The sequence below is a fragment of the Centroberyx affinis genome, unplaced genomic scaffold (genome assembly GCF_046629955.1).
Source record: "Centroberyx affinis isolate AG114_WGS23_722 - 3 ecotype Tasmania unplaced genomic scaffold, CSIRO-AGI_Caff_v1 ptg001546l_1, whole genome shotgun sequence".
NCBI classification, from domain to species: Eukaryota; Metazoa; Chordata; class Actinopteri; order Beryciformes; family Berycidae; genus Centroberyx; species Centroberyx affinis.
In genome coordinates, this window is record NW_027280001.1 from 559,402 (window position 1) to 579,255 (window position 19,854).

The 19,854-nt window shown below is 44.3% G+C and overlaps 1 protein-coding gene across 1 annotated transcript in view; it reads right to left on the reverse strand.

The window, feature by feature from the left end:
* Positions 1-4,042: 4,042 nt before the first annotated feature.
* The window catches only part of map3k22 (mitogen-activated protein kinase kinase kinase 22), a 35,742-nt gene continuing 19,930 nt past the window's right edge, over positions 4,043-19,854 (reverse strand). Inside the window, exons 6-18 of the mRNA XM_071527578.1 lie at positions 18,739-18,838; positions 18,068-18,184; positions 17,335-17,449; positions 15,252-15,385; positions 14,727-14,800; positions 12,981-13,042; positions 10,996-11,067; positions 10,194-10,358; positions 8,479-8,627; positions 8,160-8,291; positions 6,498-6,627; positions 4,807-4,984; positions 4,043-4,384 (exon numbers count right to left, since the gene is read on the reverse strand). Coding sequence (XP_071383679.1) covers positions 4,156-4,384; positions 4,807-4,984; positions 6,498-6,627; positions 8,160-8,291; positions 8,479-8,627; positions 10,194-10,358; positions 10,996-11,067; positions 12,981-13,042; positions 14,727-14,800; positions 15,252-15,385; positions 17,335-17,449; positions 18,068-18,184; positions 18,739-18,838 — 1,657 coding nt within the window. The 3' untranslated portion in view covers positions 4,043-4,155. The remainder of the gene's footprint in view (positions 4,385-4,806; positions 4,985-6,497; positions 6,628-8,159; positions 8,292-8,478; positions 8,628-10,193; positions 10,359-10,995; positions 11,068-12,980; positions 13,043-14,726; positions 14,801-15,251; positions 15,386-17,334; positions 17,450-18,067; positions 18,185-18,738; positions 18,839-19,854) is intronic.

The following is a 19,854-nucleotide window of genomic DNA, read 5'->3' on the forward strand; positions in this document are numbered from 1 at the left end:
TGTTTCTGCGTCTTTCTCATTCAACCGCTTCTTATTTCATTTCTCTTTGGCCACTTCTGCATGGAACAAGGCTCACTACAGGGAAGCTGAACATGGCATTGGAATGGATTTAACAGACTCACTCCAACAGTTGTTGGTATTGCTTATTAGGGGGTACAAGCACGTATTGCTGGAACCCCATTGTATTTGCTGGAATCATTCTGCTTCTTTCTTTCTTTCTTTCTTTTTCTCCGCTAAAAGTATCTACAGCTCAGAAACCGTAAGTCCTACAGCAACCTTATTTGGCAGGTGGGCTCCTATGGCGCACCACTACTCAGGCAAGGCAGCCCATGCACATTGGCCAGATGGTGGCGCTCTAACAAGCAACTTTACGTTTTGGCCAATAACTTCTGAACCGTGTGTCATAGACTGAAAATTCTTGTGTTCCTAGATTCTTTGGAATGTGCCGAGTCCAACCCATATATCACTTTCAATGTCCACCATATTGCATTGTCTGCCATTTTGAATTATTTAAGAAACACTTTTTTCACAACTCCTCTTAGGCCGTTCATCCGATTCAAAGTTGCGTAAAGGTTATTGATAGGTCAAATGGTTTGGCTTTTATCGACCAATAAACTTTTAACGAAACACGCCATAACACTAAATTGGCCATAACTCATTAACCATTCATCTAATCAAGCCAAAATTTTAAACAAATGTTGAGAAGTATTGCGTGAACACACCCACAAAAGCATTCTGTACCACTAGTGGGCGCTACAAATGCAAAAAGTTCATATCTCATAATTGACTGCATAGATTTGTATGAAAACTTTTACACGTTCTAGGATACACACTGCCACACCCACCATGGGGGAAAACAATATCGCTAACAAACCGGCAAAAGCAGCGATCGGGAGGAAATCTTAACAGATATGGAAAGCCTGACAAGGTTTTTCCTGTTTTCAAGTAGACAAGTCTGTCCAAGAATGATTTCAGCACACTGCCTCCAACAGAGAGGAGAAGGTACACTGAAAAAATGAACTTAATTGGCCTCCATCAATGTCCTTTTTCAATAAAGCTGGATAAATGATCCCACACAGTGGCCTGAAGTGAAATACTTCGACATTTACCACTACTTAATTTAATCACCAGGTAAGGTAATAAGTTAACTTTGAATAATTTCAGTTCATATTTAAAAATTGGAAATACAGCTATGCTTTTCAGACTATAAGTTTGAGCGACGCTGACGTGACATTGGTTATTAAAGTGGATTGTTGTTAACTATCTATCAGTGAGTTTTCTCATTACTTTTGCACCCTGGACTGACAGTTAATACAGAGCAAACTATCCTGACACCCACACATGAACACAACTCATCTGTTTTATAGAGAGGAATTGGCTCAGTAATTTTAGCTTAGTAGCAACCTAATGTTAAGACATGGTAGCTTGGTTGCTTGGTAGCATGGTAGCTTTTAAACACATTTTAACATTCAGGTTATCTTACAAGAATATAACTAGATAATTACGGGATAATTAAGTTACTGACAAGTGAGAAAATGCTGGCCACATTATAAGTGTACTTAGTCTCAGGGTCCCAAAGTTTCCCCCCTCTTCTACCATGTACCAATGTCAGCGCCTCTCTCCTTAACGGCCTAGATCCCCATTTTTCTTCTCAACGGCTCCCTTGTTTTACTCGGGAGCCCAAAAAACTGTAATTCACGGTTTTTAAGTTTGTTGGCTGTGAAGCCCACCACACAACAGCTTTTAGGCATGTTTAATTTGGGGAATAATGACAATGATACACTCAGTCACACAAGGTGAATGGAAAGCGCTGCAGCGGTTTCCCCCACGATGGGCGTGGCCTATTTTATGCACTGTCTCTATGATGTCCAAGTTGATCCATGAAATTTTGTCATTATTGATGAAAGTGGGCGTGGCTTATTGCATAATAACCAAATCTTCATTGGTATTAAAGTCACAACTTCAAAAATTCATTAAAAATCAGCAGTATGTCCTAGAGAGCTGATATTTTCAGGACATGTCAGCTGAAGTGAGATAAATCTTTCGTACACTGGTACATACCCCCCATTCTGACGTCGCCCCCCTCTGTTTATAGCAAATACTGACTGTGATCCCACAGTGTTGTCCTCCTGAACTGTACGTTACAGGAAAAAAACAACATGATTTTTGAAATTGACATACCTTAATTAGTAAACAGCCCAAAAATTATAATGATATCATGAAAACTGAGCGCACAGTAGATGGAAATGTGCAGCTGCAAATAGTTTGATAAATTGATGATGTGATACGTTCAAGATAATTTGATCTGTCTTCATCAAACTAAATACAAATGATGTCTGGACTCTCAAGATGATGTCTGTAAAGCCATGTGTAAATTGATTAATGTGGCGCGCTACTACAGTTATAATATTCTTTCTGAGGTTTTCAATATGGGTTGGACTAGCACCTGTGACCTATCACTTGTCCCTTTGTTTTGTTTGCCCACTGTGGCACACACCAGAGTGGAAGTTGGCAGAGTGGTAAAGCTCAGGTCTTTGGACCACAAGGTTGTGAGTTCAATGATGTACAGATGATGTTTGACATCATCTGTCAATGGCAAAATACCTGAATGGCATCACTGATTGAGGTGTGGCCAGACCTTTCAACCCATAGAGAGCAGTGCAGCAGCAGTTTTCTGGCCCATGTGACTTACTATTGTTTTATTTGTTAATGGAGAGCACTACAATGTTCTATAAAGTGATTAGCACTGTCAGTCTGTCAATCATAGGCTGCAGTATCACACTACTTCTCCCTTTAGTTAGTTTCTCCTCACTAAACCTATTACAGCCGTTTGGCTCAGTAGGTAAAGCATCAGCCTTTCATGTGGAAGGTTGTGGGCTCAAATCCAGACTTGTCCATTCCAAAGTCATTAGTAATCAATGACAAATAATAGAAAGTTTGGCCGTTGCGAACAACTCCAGCAATGAAAAGATTAAATTGACAGAGGTCATGGGCCAACACAAAAGCCGGTGTTAGACTGCATGTTCGATCTTCACAACATGTCAGTTTTTGTGTGTGTCTTTCTACCTTCTGTAATGTTTTGTCTATCTGTCTGTCTTATCCAATTGTGCTTGGACCCCGCAATCGCCGCTTGCGGCTATATTTGATATTAACATTGCACGCTAATGCAAAAGTTTGGTATTCTTTTTTTCTTTCTTTTTTTACATTGGAACAAACTACACAATTTTCATTATGAAATTATAAAAAAGAAGTTATCAAATAGAAAAATATTTCCTCAATTGATTATCTTGCATGTTGGAAATGTTTCAATGCATGATATCAAAAGTGCAATGGTTGACAATGTACTCCTTCCAAATGGGGTTGTGAGTGCTATGAATCTAGGGTAATGGCGACCCTATAAGATGTATAAAAAAAAAAAAAACATTCTCACTTACAAATTCTTATTGTAAGGCGTTGAAAAAAATACATTTACATATTTCAGGTGACAATAGAAAACCCATCTGGTAAGGTGACTTTGTACGTGTTTTTGTCTGTCATATAAAAATATTTTACCATCACAATTTCACCCATAGCTAACTTCGCCTTATGAGTAACTTACAGTACTATCAGATGTGATCAATTTTAGCTGAACAATCACCAGTCAATCACAATTTCATAGCGTCTGGCCAGTCCTAGACACTATTCTGTGGCAGTGGATGAGTGTGTAGAAGGACCCAGAAAGCTCTTCTGGAAATCAGTTCTGACAGCTCCTGATACAGTGAGACGTCATCGCTCTTCTCTGGCTTGGGTCACTTTTCCTTCACTGGGAAGAGGACAGCAGTCTCTCTCACTTGCTAGACTGCGAAGTGCTTTCTCGCCGGTCCGCCTCCCGAGGGAATACACTGTGGAGAACATGGAGGTCTGAGAAAAACAGTCAACCTGGCCTCTCGTGACGAATAATCAGGTTTGAGCTAGTTGGTGAGAGATGCAGGGGCTTCGGTCCCGACGAGGCAGAGACTGGTGAGAGATGGCGGGGCGGGAAGTCAGAGCCCTGGAGCCTGGAGTGATGGGGGGCCCTGGAGGGACGGGGCGGGCCGGAGAGGAGGGGAGGCGCTGGGGCCACGGAGGCCTCGCAGGCAGGGGAGGAGGAAGGGAGTGTGGGGGGGTCTGGAGGCCTCAAAAGCCGCCCTGGACAAAAGGGTGGCTGAGCAGGACTTCTGCGGTGGGCCGCCACTTCTCCTCCACAAACACCTGCCGCAGGAAGTCCCGGCAGGCGTCGGACACGCCCTCGGGGAGCAGGGGCTTGGTGGGCTGGGTAGCGATCTTAAAAATGGCCGCCATGGCCTCGTATTCAGCCCAAGGAGGTTTCTGGGTCAGCATTTCCACAACAGTGCAGGCAACACTCCTGGCAGACAAAAAGCATCAAACAGACTTGATTCATTTTCAAAACCTAAAATAATCTGATCATTCTGCAATCAGACATTATTCGTTGTATTCTGTACAATGATAATAAAGGCTTTCTATTTCCATTTTTTTCTATTATTCTATGTGTAGTTCAATGGGTTGTATACATAGCATACATACAAGCATACACACTGTATACATACTGATGCTTCTTTGTGTTATGTTTATACATACTTTTTATGTGTAGTATCTATCTATCTATCTATCTATCTATCTATCTATCTATCTAGGTACATATGTATGTTTTATGTTTTTATTGCTTTTATTGCTACAGTCTATTTTTGTGCTTATATTATTTTTGTGCTGCACCAACCTAATTTCCCCATGGTGATCATTAAATTTTCCTCTTATCTTTATTCTTACCATACATCAGCTTTCCGGCCATAGCCCTCCCCATTGATGACTTCTGGGCTCATCCAGTAGGGGGTGCCGGTGACAGACTTGATTCCAGTGCCAGACATGCAGATGGTCTGGATACGTTTACTCGCTCCAAAGTCTCCCAGCTTCACGTTCCCTGAGGAGTCTCTCAGGATGTTAGCACCTGGTGGAACCAAACAAAACGGGCTCCGAGTTATTCAAGAGTCTCCTGAGGACCGTCAATATGCTTAAAGGGATACTCTGACAGTTTAGAAATGTTTCCCCAACAGTCACTGTTACATTGTGGGTAGAAAGTGCCTATAACAGCACTTCAGTAAAATGAAAAATGGCAGATTAGCATTGCTCATTCAAACCAGAAGGTAGTACCAGCTGCAAGCCAGCCCAAGTGCAACCTAAGGGCACAGGTGTTAACTTTTCCCATGATGTGACAAGTGCGTGGTGTTGGGAAGCTGACAGACTGATTTTCAAAATGTCAAAACACCCTTAATATAAAGTACATAGACAAAACTCTTACTTATGCACTGAATTTTTGGTTCCTCTTCTCTTACGTGGGGGAAATACCTCATGTTTACGTACAACAGAAGTGAAATATTTAGCGGACTGATCCGCATGGGACAGATAGAACGCGGCCACCCCATCTCCTCCTTCCTTAGTAATTTTCCGTCGTGTAGCTGTGTCTATCCCATTTCCTTCAGGCTCTCCACTTGTTTGATCAGTGACTAATGCGCACCAGCCACTCACCCTCCACACCCATTGAAGGGGGGAAAGGAGAAAAGAAAGGGGTGCAGAGACAGAGAGAGAGAGAAAGAGAGACTACAACTGAATCCATTCTTCACTTCTCACTTCTTCAGCTCGTTTCCGAAGCGGTTTGTTTTGGGGATGTGAGAGCAGCTCAAACTCTCCAATAAATCACATTAACTGTGCTTAAGGTTTTGTTTGGCCCTTCGGAGCGTCTCATTCACAGCCTATCACGTACACAGTCGGGGAGTTTACGGTCTAATGTCATGGCAGAGATGCCAAGTGCTATCCAAACAGCGAATGTGCTGACAGCTCTTTCACTGTGTACAGACAAACTCTTGTGTGGCGGGATGAGCATACACTGTATATTACACATCAAGAGCGTTTCTAAAGTGGAAAATCCCACCCACACACACTCGCATAGAGTCGCCTGTGTTCTGAGAAGCCTACTATCTTTTTCTTCACCAGACAGTATATTTCCCTCTGCCTGGCTATGGCTAAACCAAGCAGTGAGTCCCAACTCTGTGGGCAGCCAAACCAAAGCCTTTCCATCCGGTGACAAACATTTTTAGACCAGCCGATTTCAACAGCATAAAGCCTAATAATATATATTCAAAAGGGCCTTGGAGTTTAAAATAGCACATTTTTTCCAGTCTCCTTCTGTAGACGATGAATAACCGAATGACGAAACGTCACCCAGAATGCAATGAATGAATCTATAGTTGTCTTTCAAAACAGGTTTTCAGCAAAAAAGTCTAACACATCTCTTATGTTGGTAGCACAATTCTAGTCAATGCTGAAACTACACTGTCAGCTGAGGCTGCAGTCTGAGTCTCTATCAAGACCGTGAATGGGTGTGCTGAACACAATTGGTTACAAATCCAATTAAAATCCTATCTGGACCTTCTCTGCTCGGTTAGGCTTGCCGTTTGAGTTACCTTTGATGTCTCTGTGTACAATCATGTTGCTGTGCAGGTAGAAGACTCCTTGGAGGATCTGTCTGGTGTATCTCCTCGTCACCTTCTCTGTCAGGGCCCCATAGGCTTTCAGCTGGTCCTTTATTGAGCCCTGGAGAGAGAGAGCGAGAGAGAGACACAGACACCATGAGAGAGAGAATGAATCCACCAGGCTGGGAAATGCATTAATAACCCTTTTCTGGATCCGTATGCAATATTCCTTAGACCTGTATATATTCCTGCTTACTATTAATATTGTTTTGTTATTATTATTTCTCTAACACTGACTTCAATAGCTTCCAGTGCAATTAGTCAGGTTCCAACAGAGAACCATGTGCTTAGATAAGTTTCTAAAATTTCTATATACTACTTATACATGTGTATTACTTCTTTATACACTACCTTGTTAATAGACCTATTCCCTAATTTCTACTTCTAAATTCATATTCTACTTGATTTGTTTTGTATTTGTCTTTATGATTCATGTGACCTACATGAGCAATCCACTAAAATTAATTTCTTGTACAGTACGTACAAACTTACTTGGCCAATAAAACTGATTCTGATTCAGACATCTGTTAAAAGCTTTGGAATGATGTGCATGATGGAAAGAAAATGGTTCAGTGCCAAAAATTACAATGTTTTTAAGGAAAAGTTGAGTGTTTTGAACAAACATCGCATGCTCGCACAGCAACAACATTTCCAACTGAAGTGGAAGTTGTTGTTTTTTTAGAGCGGCCTCTGAGCCAAGTTTTAAGTTCAAAACAAAATATATAAATATACAATGTGCCTAAAGAACTTTTCCCGATTTTGAGTCCAAACACCTTCAATGGGCTGCATTTCCTTTTATTTCCTGTTTTCAGGTCCTTGTGAGGAAATCTCCGGAGCAAAGACCTGATCCAGTAACACCTGTGACGCACTTTTGGACTCGAGCCCTGAAAACAAAACAAGAGTCCTTCCCCGTCCCACTTCTCCCTTCACACTTCCAGCTCTCAACAAGACAGCTCAATTGCTCACTGGACCTCTCCTAGAGGGACGGTCGGCCCCCCAGGGCCACTCTAGTGTTATCGTCGGGCCACAGCGGTGCAGCAATGCCCCGGCCCGGCTAGCCGCACACTGAAACACAAACTTGGCTGGGGACTTGGTCCAACCCACTCGCCTCTGCCAGCAAACTCCAGTGAAACATAAACATTTCCAATTTCCAGACAATGTGTGACTAAGACACTCAACGCCACTCAAGAAAACAGCCCTGGAAATATTAAAAACAGGCTGAGGGACAGGGGCCGCAGGCGACAGCAGCTCATTAAGGCACTCATTTAGAGAGAAAATGATCTCATAAACTGAGCTGTTCTGCTGACATCAACGACTGAGGACATGTTTGTTGAGGGCTGGTGACATTTCAACACTGGTTTTAACAGATGTGGCCTGCAGGGATTAGATGTGATGTTGGTCTCAAAATGCCTCACTGTAACACTATCTCTACTGCCAAACCAACACTAACTAAGAGGTTCTCCAATCATCAATAATTCAAATTCCACATACATACTCACTCAATCAAACTTGAATTGCAGTCCCTGGTGTGGTAATACAATGTGACTCACAAACACTAAATATACTCAAATAAATGCCCTGCCCCGTACTCACCCCAGGCATGAACTCAACAAAGATGGTGAGTTTCTTTTGTTCTAGGTCCCGCAGACAGCCGTAGTACTGGACGATCCGCTCATGATGCAGATTCTTCAACAGCTGAATCTCACACTCCAGAGCGTTCACCTCCTGCAGAGAAAGAGACATCGAAATAACAGAGCGAGAGAAAAGTGTTTGAATTTAGAAAGTGGAGAGCAATTTAAATTTACAGACTTTCTCTTACACCTAAAATCCCCATGTAGAATACCATAGAATATATGCAGCCAGTGACATATTCCAAACAGATGGAAGGTTTTCCTTGCACGACGTCTCTCACCTTGCTGGTTTCCTGACAGTCGGGATCAAAGGGCACCTGTTTGGCGGCCAGCTCGCGGCCCGTGTCGGCATCATAGCAGAGGTAGACCTCCCCGAACGCACCGCGCCCCAGGAGCTTTCCTTGTCGCCAGTTCACTGGCGCCCGCGGAGCTGCAGAAACAGAAACACCAGACGATGAAAACCCACCAGTAATTCATTTTGTTACTAAGCTCCCAGAGTCAGACAAAACCGCTGTGATATACTGATTTAAACAAATACTAAACCGAAAGCAGGCGTCAAAAACCACCGCAAGACCCGACTCAAACAATAACTTCACCAAGACCAGACATCAAATCCACCACAGGGTCGTAAGTAAATCCCACCGCAGGCCCTCTCAGATGATATTACGAGGGGGGAAACCCCGAACAACTGAGTCAAACCGTGCTCAGCGCAGATTGCGGCCGGCAGAGAGCTGTCAAAACCTTGAACCATCATCTCAGCATGGAGCAACTCTCATCCACACGGGCCAAGACTCTGAGACTTTGTTTCAGAATTAACAGGGTTATTTGCGGCCGAGTTAGATGGGATTATCGTGCGTGGGTGAGAAGGATACAGGAGACTGACATGTCAACCACAATCAGACAGCTTAGCTCAGCTTTCATTTCATGACAAAGACAATTTCTGGGCAACGCCACCCATAGATTCAATGGGGACGGATGCGATTAGTGAGCCTGTGACATGGCTTACTCTAAGACAGTAGTTAGGATGATGGGAGGGGAATTCTGCTTGCTGTACCATATTACTATACAGTACCTCTGCTGCCTCTAACTGCCTATTACTAGAAATATGGGGCAGCTTGGACAGGCACAGGCTGTTCCTGGAAGAGAGCGTATTCTTCGTATAATGGTGTCGCATATTTAGAGCTCTTGACATTTCAGCATGTACTGGACTGCATTATTCCACCCTCGGATACTCTTACACTATATCATCAGTCTGTGATGTTCAATGTGTTCCAGGAGTTATTTTGTGATGTTGTAATTTATATTTTTGGTATACCCACTTTCCCTCAACCTGCTTTGTCTACTTCTGCTTCAGTTAGTGATTTCCTGCATTTCCCAGAATGGCTTTGTACGACCCCCAGAGATCATGCCTCAACATCTTGCATTCAGCTGTGGGTTATACATGTAGGTGGAAAGAACGATAGCAATAGCATAGTAAGAGCGAGACAGCGAGTGTTTTTCCATTTGAGAAAAACGCAACATATCTTGTGGCTGCATTGTATTCTGGTCTATTGAGTGGAGAAAATGGTATCTATCTCTTTTACGATGGCTTTCTCCCTGTATTATTGTTGAATGTCGATGCAAAATGGTGAGTCTAGAAAGAAGGCCTTGCTCTTTGATTCTGAAGGACTGACATCAAAACCAGATGTTTACTGTTGATATACATATACAGTATATGTATATCTTCAACTCCATTGTATCTGCAATGGAAATATATATATATACGTTTGGCCAATTATCCACTGGAATAAGAAAGATACACAACCAAACAACAAAAGGGGCCCAAAAATGCAGAAAATACCGTTTTTTTAAAGCATTTTAGGATAGATTTTTTCTTTAGGGCAAAACCCCTGTTCACCAGCTGAGCTGTACTGCAGCCTGCGTATTGACTAAGTACACTAAATGTCTTCTCTGTCTATGCATTTTAACAGTGTCAGACTTTAGGGGCACAACTCACACTTGGGCGTGCTGCGCGGGCAGCTCTTGTCAGTAGCACGGCCCAGTGTGCGCAGGTCGCTGTACTGCAGCGTGTTGTCTCCATTGTAGCTGCGCGTGCGACTGGAGGGAACCAGCTGGAACAGGTTCTCTTGAGGCATGAAGCTTCTCGGGAACGTCCTACGACCTGAAGACACACGGATTAGAAACCAGGCGTACTGATATGAGTTGACACACACAGGACACTGTACGTTTGCACTGTGGATGAATTTTACAGCAGTTTTCATCAACTATAGTGCACAGTTACTTTACAGGCATTGTGCAAAGAGAGAGGTCTTGGCCAAGACTACGGGCCAGCTAGAGCAGAGTGCCTCATGCCATTCCGTTCCACTTCCCCTCAGACAGGAAGCAGGGCGCTGTGTTTTTATACAAGTCCGAGTGCAGCGCAGGGGAAACGTAAATCACTGCTAGCCAAGGTTAGCCTCTGAGTAAGCAACTACTAGCAGCTGCCTGGAACAGCAAGCCAGCACTTAATGTACCAAATCCACCTAGTAAAGCAAAAAATGCAAAAGCAGTCAACGGTTATTTAAAATCCAGTCTTTTATTAAGCAGTAGAAAAAAGTAGCAGTAATGTTAGGAGGAGGAAAGGTAACTGTGCAAGAGCTCCTATAGCAAATCAGTTGACTGCATAAAATTTCACCAGATGGGAGTGGTGGTAGTAGTGGTGTGTGTGTGTGTTGTACTGCAGAACCATAGTAACATATCTGTTTAATCTGTAGCAGAATAGTGCTGTTGTTATTGCTCGAGCAAAGCCGGTTTCTTACCGTCACCATAATCCTTGCTGCGATTGGGCAACTGGAACTGACGAGGGAAAGTCCCTCCTTTCCCATGTCGACCTGAAGGGGGAGCAGTGGAGCAGAGCTGTCAGTCAGAGAAGTACAATGTGCAGTGGTTCTCCATAATAGACTGAACAACTAGCATTCACATTAGTGCTATACAATTTACATTCAAAGTACTTTAACAAATACTCAGCTCAACTTCACTGTTCAAGTTCAAAATTGCAGGTTTAACAATTGCTTGAAGCCAGTGGGACGCAGATGTGCAGGAAGACACACACCAACATGTCAATATTGTAATGAGCATAACAGAATTCTTTGGCATCCACAAAACATCCACTTCTTTACACGTCTCATCTGATCCACCCTGACAGTCTCTACATTGCTTTCGCTCATGTTGCCATGTCAAATCAAAGACGAGTTGAAAAGCAGCAGAATGGAAGACAGCTTTTCAAGCATCTGAACAGAGCCGTGGTGCGGCCTTACTGCAGCCAAGAGAGTTGAGAACGGCTCATGTGTGCTAGCTTAGCCTTAGCCATGAACCCAGTGGAGCAGTAACTAAAGGCAGGTGGGGAGCACTGCTGACGCAGGCGAGTGCTGACACACACACACACACACGTACACACACACACTAAATGGAGAGCAGTGGAGCCACTTGCAATTGAAAGCAGCTGTTCTGTCAGATGACTGCCTCCCCTCGCGCTGTTTTTGTGTCCGTATCCCATGGAGACGGGGGTTATTTTTTGTGTTTGGCAGCGCGGGATGGAGAGGAAAAATCTACTCACAGGGAATGGTAAACAAATACTGTAGCCCTCAGCAGGAAGGGCCACACAGCTTTACATCAGGGAGGGGAGTGTGTGTGTGTGTATACACGTGCATGCATGTGTGCAGCACGAGAGTGGATAAAGCCTTCAAGTACTGCAGCTATATTCTCCCAGTCTGTGTAAATAACGTGCAGCACTCCCTCTCTAATTTACAGCATGGGGGTGGTAGGAAAGACAGAGAAACAATGTGACCAGATTGGGAGAGCTGTTCTGGTTCCTCTGTTCAGGAGGATTAGTATGGCACTATCTGTCATCCTGGCTCTATTTGATCTGTGTTCTGAAGGAAAGGACGACACAGAGGGACAGAGAGGGACCCCGGGGATAAGGGAGAGACGGGAGAGGAGGGGGGGAGTGTACATCAAGAGGTGAAGGGATGCTGTAGGGGAGAGGGACTCAGGAGTAGGGATGTGTTCATGAACACAAAAGTACGGGGAGGAGAAAGCAGGAAAGCAGCAATATCTCATTAGGAACAAACAGGAGTTGACCGTCCACAAAAACAAAACTAACATCCTGAAAAAAAACACGGAGAGAAATCACATCCCTGTAAGAAGGAGAGGGGATGAGAGAGACAAAAGGGAGAATTGTGTCGACAGAGGATGGACAAAGGGCAAGTGGAGGAGAGAGAGTATGTGGTAGATAGAGTAGGAAGAGTTATGATACTATCACACTCTGTCCTCCCTTCATCACCTCCAGAGGTCCAAGAAATACAGCCAAAATATCCTCATCTAAGCTATATTACTCCCCTATGAAACCATTAAATATTATCATCTCCCTCCTCATTAGTAATCTCTAGAGTCCATTTACAAAGTGGACAAATTTTAGACTATGTTTACCACTTACTATGCGTACTCTCACCTCTGTAGGTATTCAAGAGCTACGCCATAACTGAGCTTTATTATTTTTTTCCATGAAACTGATTGTGTGGCTATAATTAACACCGAAAAAAAATGAAAGAACAGCCAGCACTCTCGAATAATGGTTGAGCTTTTTGCACCTCTCTTTATCTTCCTTTGGTTTTTGAGTTGAGAATTAACTCAGACCAATTGCTATTCATACACACACAGTTACTTATACACAAAGAGATTAAAATGTTATTTAGCACCGGAGAGATGAGAAAAGACCCACTGCTGCCGATTTCTCCACTCTTACCTTTGTATTCATAGTTGAGGTTCAGGTAATTGTTGTCACGGTTGTTCTGCGAGAAAGGAGGACTGAAATGACAAGAGAATGGGAAAAAAAGGTGAAAAATGACTCACTATTTCAGTCAGTAATTCCCTTATCTTCAAACAGAGTCTGGCTATAGCTGCTGGCCTTAAGAATTTGCAATTGCCTCGACCATAAAACAACACAAAATGCCTGAAAAAGACTTGCGAATAATGTGCTTTCATTCTCGATTGATGTTAAAGAACAATGTTTTGCACCGTAGAGTGAGAAAGGATAAGCCGAGTACTGACAATGCTGCAGTCAGCTACTGTAGGAAGTCCAAAACATAAAAAACCCCTCTGTACTTCATAACAATGAGAAAGTAAAAGTGCAGTGTGTGGTTCTCTTAATGGTTAACTTCAACAGTGAACCGGACACTTCGTCATCTAAATGTATGAATGTGTGTATGAGTAAAACCGTAACTCTCCACACTAAGGCTGAAAGATACTGACAAAAAATCGAATTGTGATTATTTGACAGAACATTGCAATTTCATTTTAAACTGCAATTCATATCAAGCTTTTCTTGTCATAATTGTTTTAGAACTTTAAAATTGTTTAAAGAAAAGTGATTTTGTTAAAAAAAACAGATGTCAGTGTGCAGGATTTACTGAGTTTACTGAATATTCTACTTGATTCATGGACCAAAGATTACCCGCAGCACTAAAACACCTTATTCAGAAATCCAGTTTGAACACTCCTCTCTCTTAAGCAAGTAATTGCAGCCTCTGCGATTTGGAAATTGCAGAAGTTCATATTGCGATTCTTTTTTTTTTTTTCTTTCATTTAATTGTTCAGCTCTACTCCACACACACACACACACACACACAAACACACCTCGACCCCCCCACCCTCCCTGGTTGTGTGCGGCCAGCCCTGCCCCATGACCCCATGGAGCGTGACGTCTCTGCTGACCGCAGGGCGGCGCGGGGCCACGAGACCCAGGATAAGGGGCACGCATGCCCGCTCGCAGGGAAAAAAGTTCCATGCACTCGTTTCCTGCCATTGTTCTGCAGCCTGGAGCCCAGATAAGCCTCCTGCAGGTAGAGCTGTTTCCGTCTCTCTCTCTCTCTCTCTCTCACTGACTCTCAATCTCGCTCTCTTTTTCTGTCTCTCTTTTCCTCCTATCTTTCTTCCTATTCGCACTCAACCTTTTTCGCTCTTCAGCCCTCCTACTTCCCTCTCTCACTGCTTCACCATTTCTCCTTTTCAACATTTCTCTCCTACTCTCACCCAGCGTGTTCGCTCTCACTCTCACGTCTCCCACTCAGTCTCTCTCTCCCTCTCTCTCTCATGATAACGGTGGAATCCTGGCGTCCAGATAAGGGTTCTGTCGCTATGGTAACAGTGAAGCGACCTGATTCCATTTCCTCGGAGGCAGCAGGCAGGGTCAGGGAGCTATGCTGGCCTTTAACACTGTTTATAAACTTCATTGAGAGACTCTGTGTATGCATTTGCAACATACAAGTTAAAATACAAGCGTGTTAACAGGCACATAACCACCAATGTTATGACACAACCACCAGTGTTATGACACAAAGTAAGTCTAGGCTGCTCGGCTGTATAATAATGTTTGAAAGTGTCCAAACAGTAAGTCACAAGCACATACTGCCACACAGACACTCCTAGCAGCATATAGTGTAAATCCACACAAACTACTACTGTTATGAACACAGACGGGAGGATGGCTCACCTGTCCAGTGCTTGATCTATTGATTGACAGCTGCTCGACAGAGAGTTGTCCGCACTCCCAAAGGGCTCCAGCATCTGACGGGTATAATAACACAGGGGGATTGAGTGTCACAGAGCGTGCAATCATGCACCGCAGCGCATGATTGCACTGCAGTGTTCCACTGCAACACAATGTAAGAATGTGTAAGAGCATGACTACGCCTTGAACAGCTCTCTTGAAAAATCTGCATTAAAATGTTATTCAATTACAACTTTTAATTGATACATCCCACACAGTATTCATATATTATAAACCGGAGCAGCACAGTGAATGGTCTTTTTAATCTCGTCCTTATTGTTTTATTCTAAGCATGTCTGATGGCCATTAATCATATTCATTCAATGCGAGTATGCTTTGTTCTTCATCTCCATGGATATAAGAGACTGGATATTGAGAAAAGTGCTCAGAATTAACCATTAACTATTGAATAGCCCTCTTCGATCGAGAGGTCAAAGAAGAGTCTTTCCCCTCCAGGCAGGCTCTTACATTCTGGTCCAGGGTTTCGGGGATGAACTCTCCTTCGCTGTGGATGCTGGTGTAGGAGCCTTGGCGGGCGATCTGCTGCTGCTCCTCCGGGACGCTGCCTGGAGGCGGGGACGTCCGGCCCGTGTGGAGAGAACCTGGGGTGGCGGAGGGTCGGAGGGTGGAGCGAGGGAGGAGGAGGAACAGCGAGAGAGAGAGAGAGAGAGAGAGAGGGGAAAGGAAGGGCGAGGAAGAGAGGAGTAGTGTGAAATTGAGGTGGTGTAACAGCAGATAGGGCACAGGAGATGAAGGGGAATAAATGGGTGGTGAAAGCATGAAAGAGTGGGAGGAAGAGATGAAGAGATGAAAGCGGAGAGGGCAGAGGGGAGAAAGTGGCGTCACGGTGTTATTCACGGGCACAAGTTCAACGGTGCCAGGTCCACAAGAAATGATTTACTAAACCACGCCGCCGCCACCTCTAACCTCAATTACCGTGACAAACGCTCCCTACGGCTGAGCTACGGCCGAGAGAGAGAGAGAGAGAGAGAGAGAGAGCGCTTGTCCTTGACTCAGTGAGAAGACCCGTTGTACACGTCTGACTGTCGCCGGCTGTGTTGACAGAGACACTGAAGAAGCACACAAGAGGCCAACAGGGACCGAGACGTTCAGGCGCGATAGGAGCGGTCAAAGTGTCAGAAGTAAGCGGTCTCGTTAACGCTGAAAGCTCAACTTCCATCCGCTTCCTTTCCAATTTAATTTCTTTCTGCTCACTAACTCTCTCCTTTCTCCCTTACCTCTTCCCATGCCTCCCCCCCCCCCACTGCTATACGTCACTGAGGTACTCAGGCCCGCATCACATCTTCACTCAACCATCCACTGTGACCGCTCTCCTGTCACCTCTCATCTGCCACCACTCCTCTCCGCTTCTATCTCTGCCTCTCCGTCTTCCTCTCTCTCTCTTTCCTGTGACTTGTGTCTGGCAGGGGAATTGATAGAGAGCGGGGTAATTCTATACAATTTATATGACTCAGGATGGTGACAGCACTGATGCTATTGGAGCGACGTGAGAAAGATTGGTGCTGACAGCTGTTATAAAGTGTTTTCGGCTGCTATGCAAAAAAAAAAAACGGCGAGGCGACGCGGGGAGCGAGTGTAACTTGGTGCGGTTGCATTTTCGCTCGTGTCTGAGCGTTTGTGCATGTGTCGGCGGTTGAGATGTGACTGAAACATTGACCTTTCTGGATAGACCTGATATAAGGGGAATGAAAAGATTTAGACATGGACAAGGAGACAAGGAGAGCTTGAGATTTCACACAGCACAGTAAACCTTCACGCTTTGTTACCGAACAAGCCAGGAGGGACAACAGAACTGGAGTGTGGCACTTTATCTAGCCTGGAGTGTAGCCAAGAAAAAGGTCCTTTCTCTGACTTAACTGAGGCTGAATTTATCTCACACATACACACCTAAACATGCATCAGGATTGTTCCAGGGCCGATCTCTACTCGTCTAAAATTAGGGTTTAACTTAACAATCTTAGGAATGATCAATGCTGCAGCCGATGGAGGCGATGAGGTTGGTGGAATGCTGCTTGGTATGAGAGCAGACACTTGTCCTTGCTTTGCCCTAACGTCTCTCTAGCTGTTACAGCCGTCACTTCCACCTCAGACGTTCTTCCCATTTGCATTCTTACTTTCTCGGTGTGAGAAAGCATGTCCCAGATCCTGTTATTAACATTCCTACCGCTACAGCATCGCTTTGTATTGTAAATGAACACTGACGCGCCACCCTTGAGGCTTTAGCAGGTGATTTCCCACCTGCACCAAAAACCTTGACGTCAGCAGCATTTGGCTCTAACTCCCACCCCTCCCCGTCTGTGCTTTTTGCTTACCGCCTTCTCTCTCTCTGCCCTGTTCAAGCGGATGTGGGCAGAAACGGAGATTGGTAGAAATGGAGTCTAATGACTTCTTGATAGAACTGTAATGGCATTTTGATTGGCGCACAGAGGCAGCGCAGAGGAAGGCGCGGTGAATGCCAGCCTGATTGCTTGTGATTTGACGCCTGTGTGTGTGTGTGTGTGTGTGTGTGTGTTTGCGCTTGCTGACTCACCTGTGGAGTGTTTGCGCACCCTCTCCGAGCCCTTGAGCAGAGAGCCCTTCAGGTCTCCCAGTGACCGGGACGACCTCATCTCGGTCTGTTTGTCCCTGCTGTTCACCTGTAGGTACTGCACGGACAAACCAGGAAATGCAGAGGGAGGGTAATATGAAGACAGCGGTGAAAGAGAACAGGGTCAGAGAACAGGGGAGAGGAAATGAAAACGGTATTACATCATTGTCCAGTTACATCACCGTGTCAGGGGAAGTTTGTCTTCGCTAAGTCAATGATTTCACTAAACAATACCCCAGTGCAGTTGACTAATTGCAAAGTGTGCGTGGTATAAAAAAAGAAAGAATGACCTCACGCTGCTTGACCTCACACAGCTTACTTCACACTAACTGTTGGCAAGTGTTGCATCAGTTACAGTGATCACCTTCACATTGATGAATCATAATTCATAAGCATAATTCCATTACAATGCGAACTTAATATTATTGTCTTGGGGACATATATTTGTACGCGCCTGTAGGAATGCCGCACTGAAAATACCATAATTAACACAGAAAACGACAGCCATGTGAGACATTCCAGAACATTTTATGGTCCTAAATTTGGGAAGACCATCTACAGTATATTGGTCATCCTCATCAAACCGCAGTGTTTTGAGTCTTTGCAATCATCAGTTTCAGGTCTTGTAGAACTGGCTTCACTCTGTGTCTGGTGAAGCCACATGTCTGGGACTCACATGGTTGTTCTTGGGGGTTTTGAGCAGGATCCTGAGCAGCCCGTTGACTCCTGTGCTGCAGCCCAACGTCAGCACCGCCCGATCCAGGTCCTCCTGGGTCTTCAGAGGCAGCAGCAACTGGCAGGACAAGAAAACATACATGACTCCATGTTCCACATCGGTCCATAATAACAGCATGCAAATACATCAGCCGATATATGACCTAGATATGCTCCTTTTGGGATATTTTGAACTGATAATAACAGATTTTTGACCAATGTCATTCTGATTCCAATCTAATAATAATAATCTAATAATAATAATCTAAAGCAGTACGTTTCAATTTTTCAAATTGTTTTACACACATAGAAAATGTATTCTTTAAATATCTGTCTTTGAATGAAAAGAAAAAACACAAAATGCTTACTTTGAACTGATATTTGAGTAAATATACATAACCTGCTCTGATATATGGTAGTGAACATCAAGTTTTTTGATCATAGTAAGTGAATTCAGTGCAATGAAATAAATTGACCAAATCAAACTTTACTATCATGGCAGGCCATTTACTGGTAGGCTGATCAGCAAAATTCTGTAGCAAATGCCTCGTGAACCTGGGCAAATTATCAGTTACTTTGTTGTTTTCCATCACATCGCCCTTCAAACTGCACGCCCCCTAGTTGTTCTTGTACCTCCTTGTCCGTATAGAACATGTCCATCTGCTGGCCAAAGGCCTCCGTCACTTTCTGCAGCAGCTCCTTGATCTTCAGCGGCCTCTGGAACGGGATGATTCTGGGAAGCAGAGAACACCAGCAGGTCAGGGGTCAGGGGTCAGAGATCAGGGGGCCAGGGAGAATGGAGCTAATACCTAGCTGCAACATTTATGAGCAGCGCCTTGTGACGGACGGCTGACGTTCAGCTCTCAGTTTGAAGTGAGATTTCAGGAAAGTGACTGGCTGACTGGCAGCCATTCCTGCTTATAATTTACTTCCTGAAAGCAGAGAAGGGCAATAATAGATGTGGTGAATTCAACTATTTCTTATACTTGGGAAAGAGTTGTGGCTATATTGGTTTTTGTGACAGATGATGTGACAGATGATCTGACAGACGGAGAACATGTCTGTGTATTTTAACAATGTTTGGATGAGCATGTACAGTGGGCATCTCCTTCTAGTCCATTGCTGAGAGCGTTTCTATGGCAACGGGGGTGATAAAGGGACAGGTCAGCTGGGTCGAGGAGAGGAGCGAGTCAAGCCACCAAGATGGCAAAGGGGCATTAATCAACACAAGGAAAAGGAGGCACCAGAGCAACCTCTCTGATGTATGTGTATGTCGGTGCTTATCTATGTATGTGTACGTGTATAAGCGAGTGTGCATGCTTTTTCTGTCTGTCTGGGTTGAGGCTTATCAGTGAGTGTCTGTAGTGTGTGTGTGTGTGTGTGTGTGTGTGTAAAACTGCACATGCATGAGTGTGCTTCCCAATCAGCGTGGGCATCAGGCCACTGTTTCAACACTACTGGGCCTCTCAACTAAGCCAGCACAAAGGCAGATGGGAAACTTCCTGAGAGGAAAGGGGGAAAATCTGGAACAGCAGCAAAAGCAGCAGGAAGTGTGTCTTTCCCTCCTCTTTTAAAGAGTGACAGAATGAAAGATACAGAGAGTCAGACAGCGATATTTACAGACCGAGAGAGAGAAAATGAAAGAGACAGCCTGAGAGAGAGAGAGAGAGAAAGACAGAGACTGGGGCCCTTGCCATTAATTCTTCTGCACTCTTTCCCATTTATCCAGCATCTCCCTCTCCTACCATC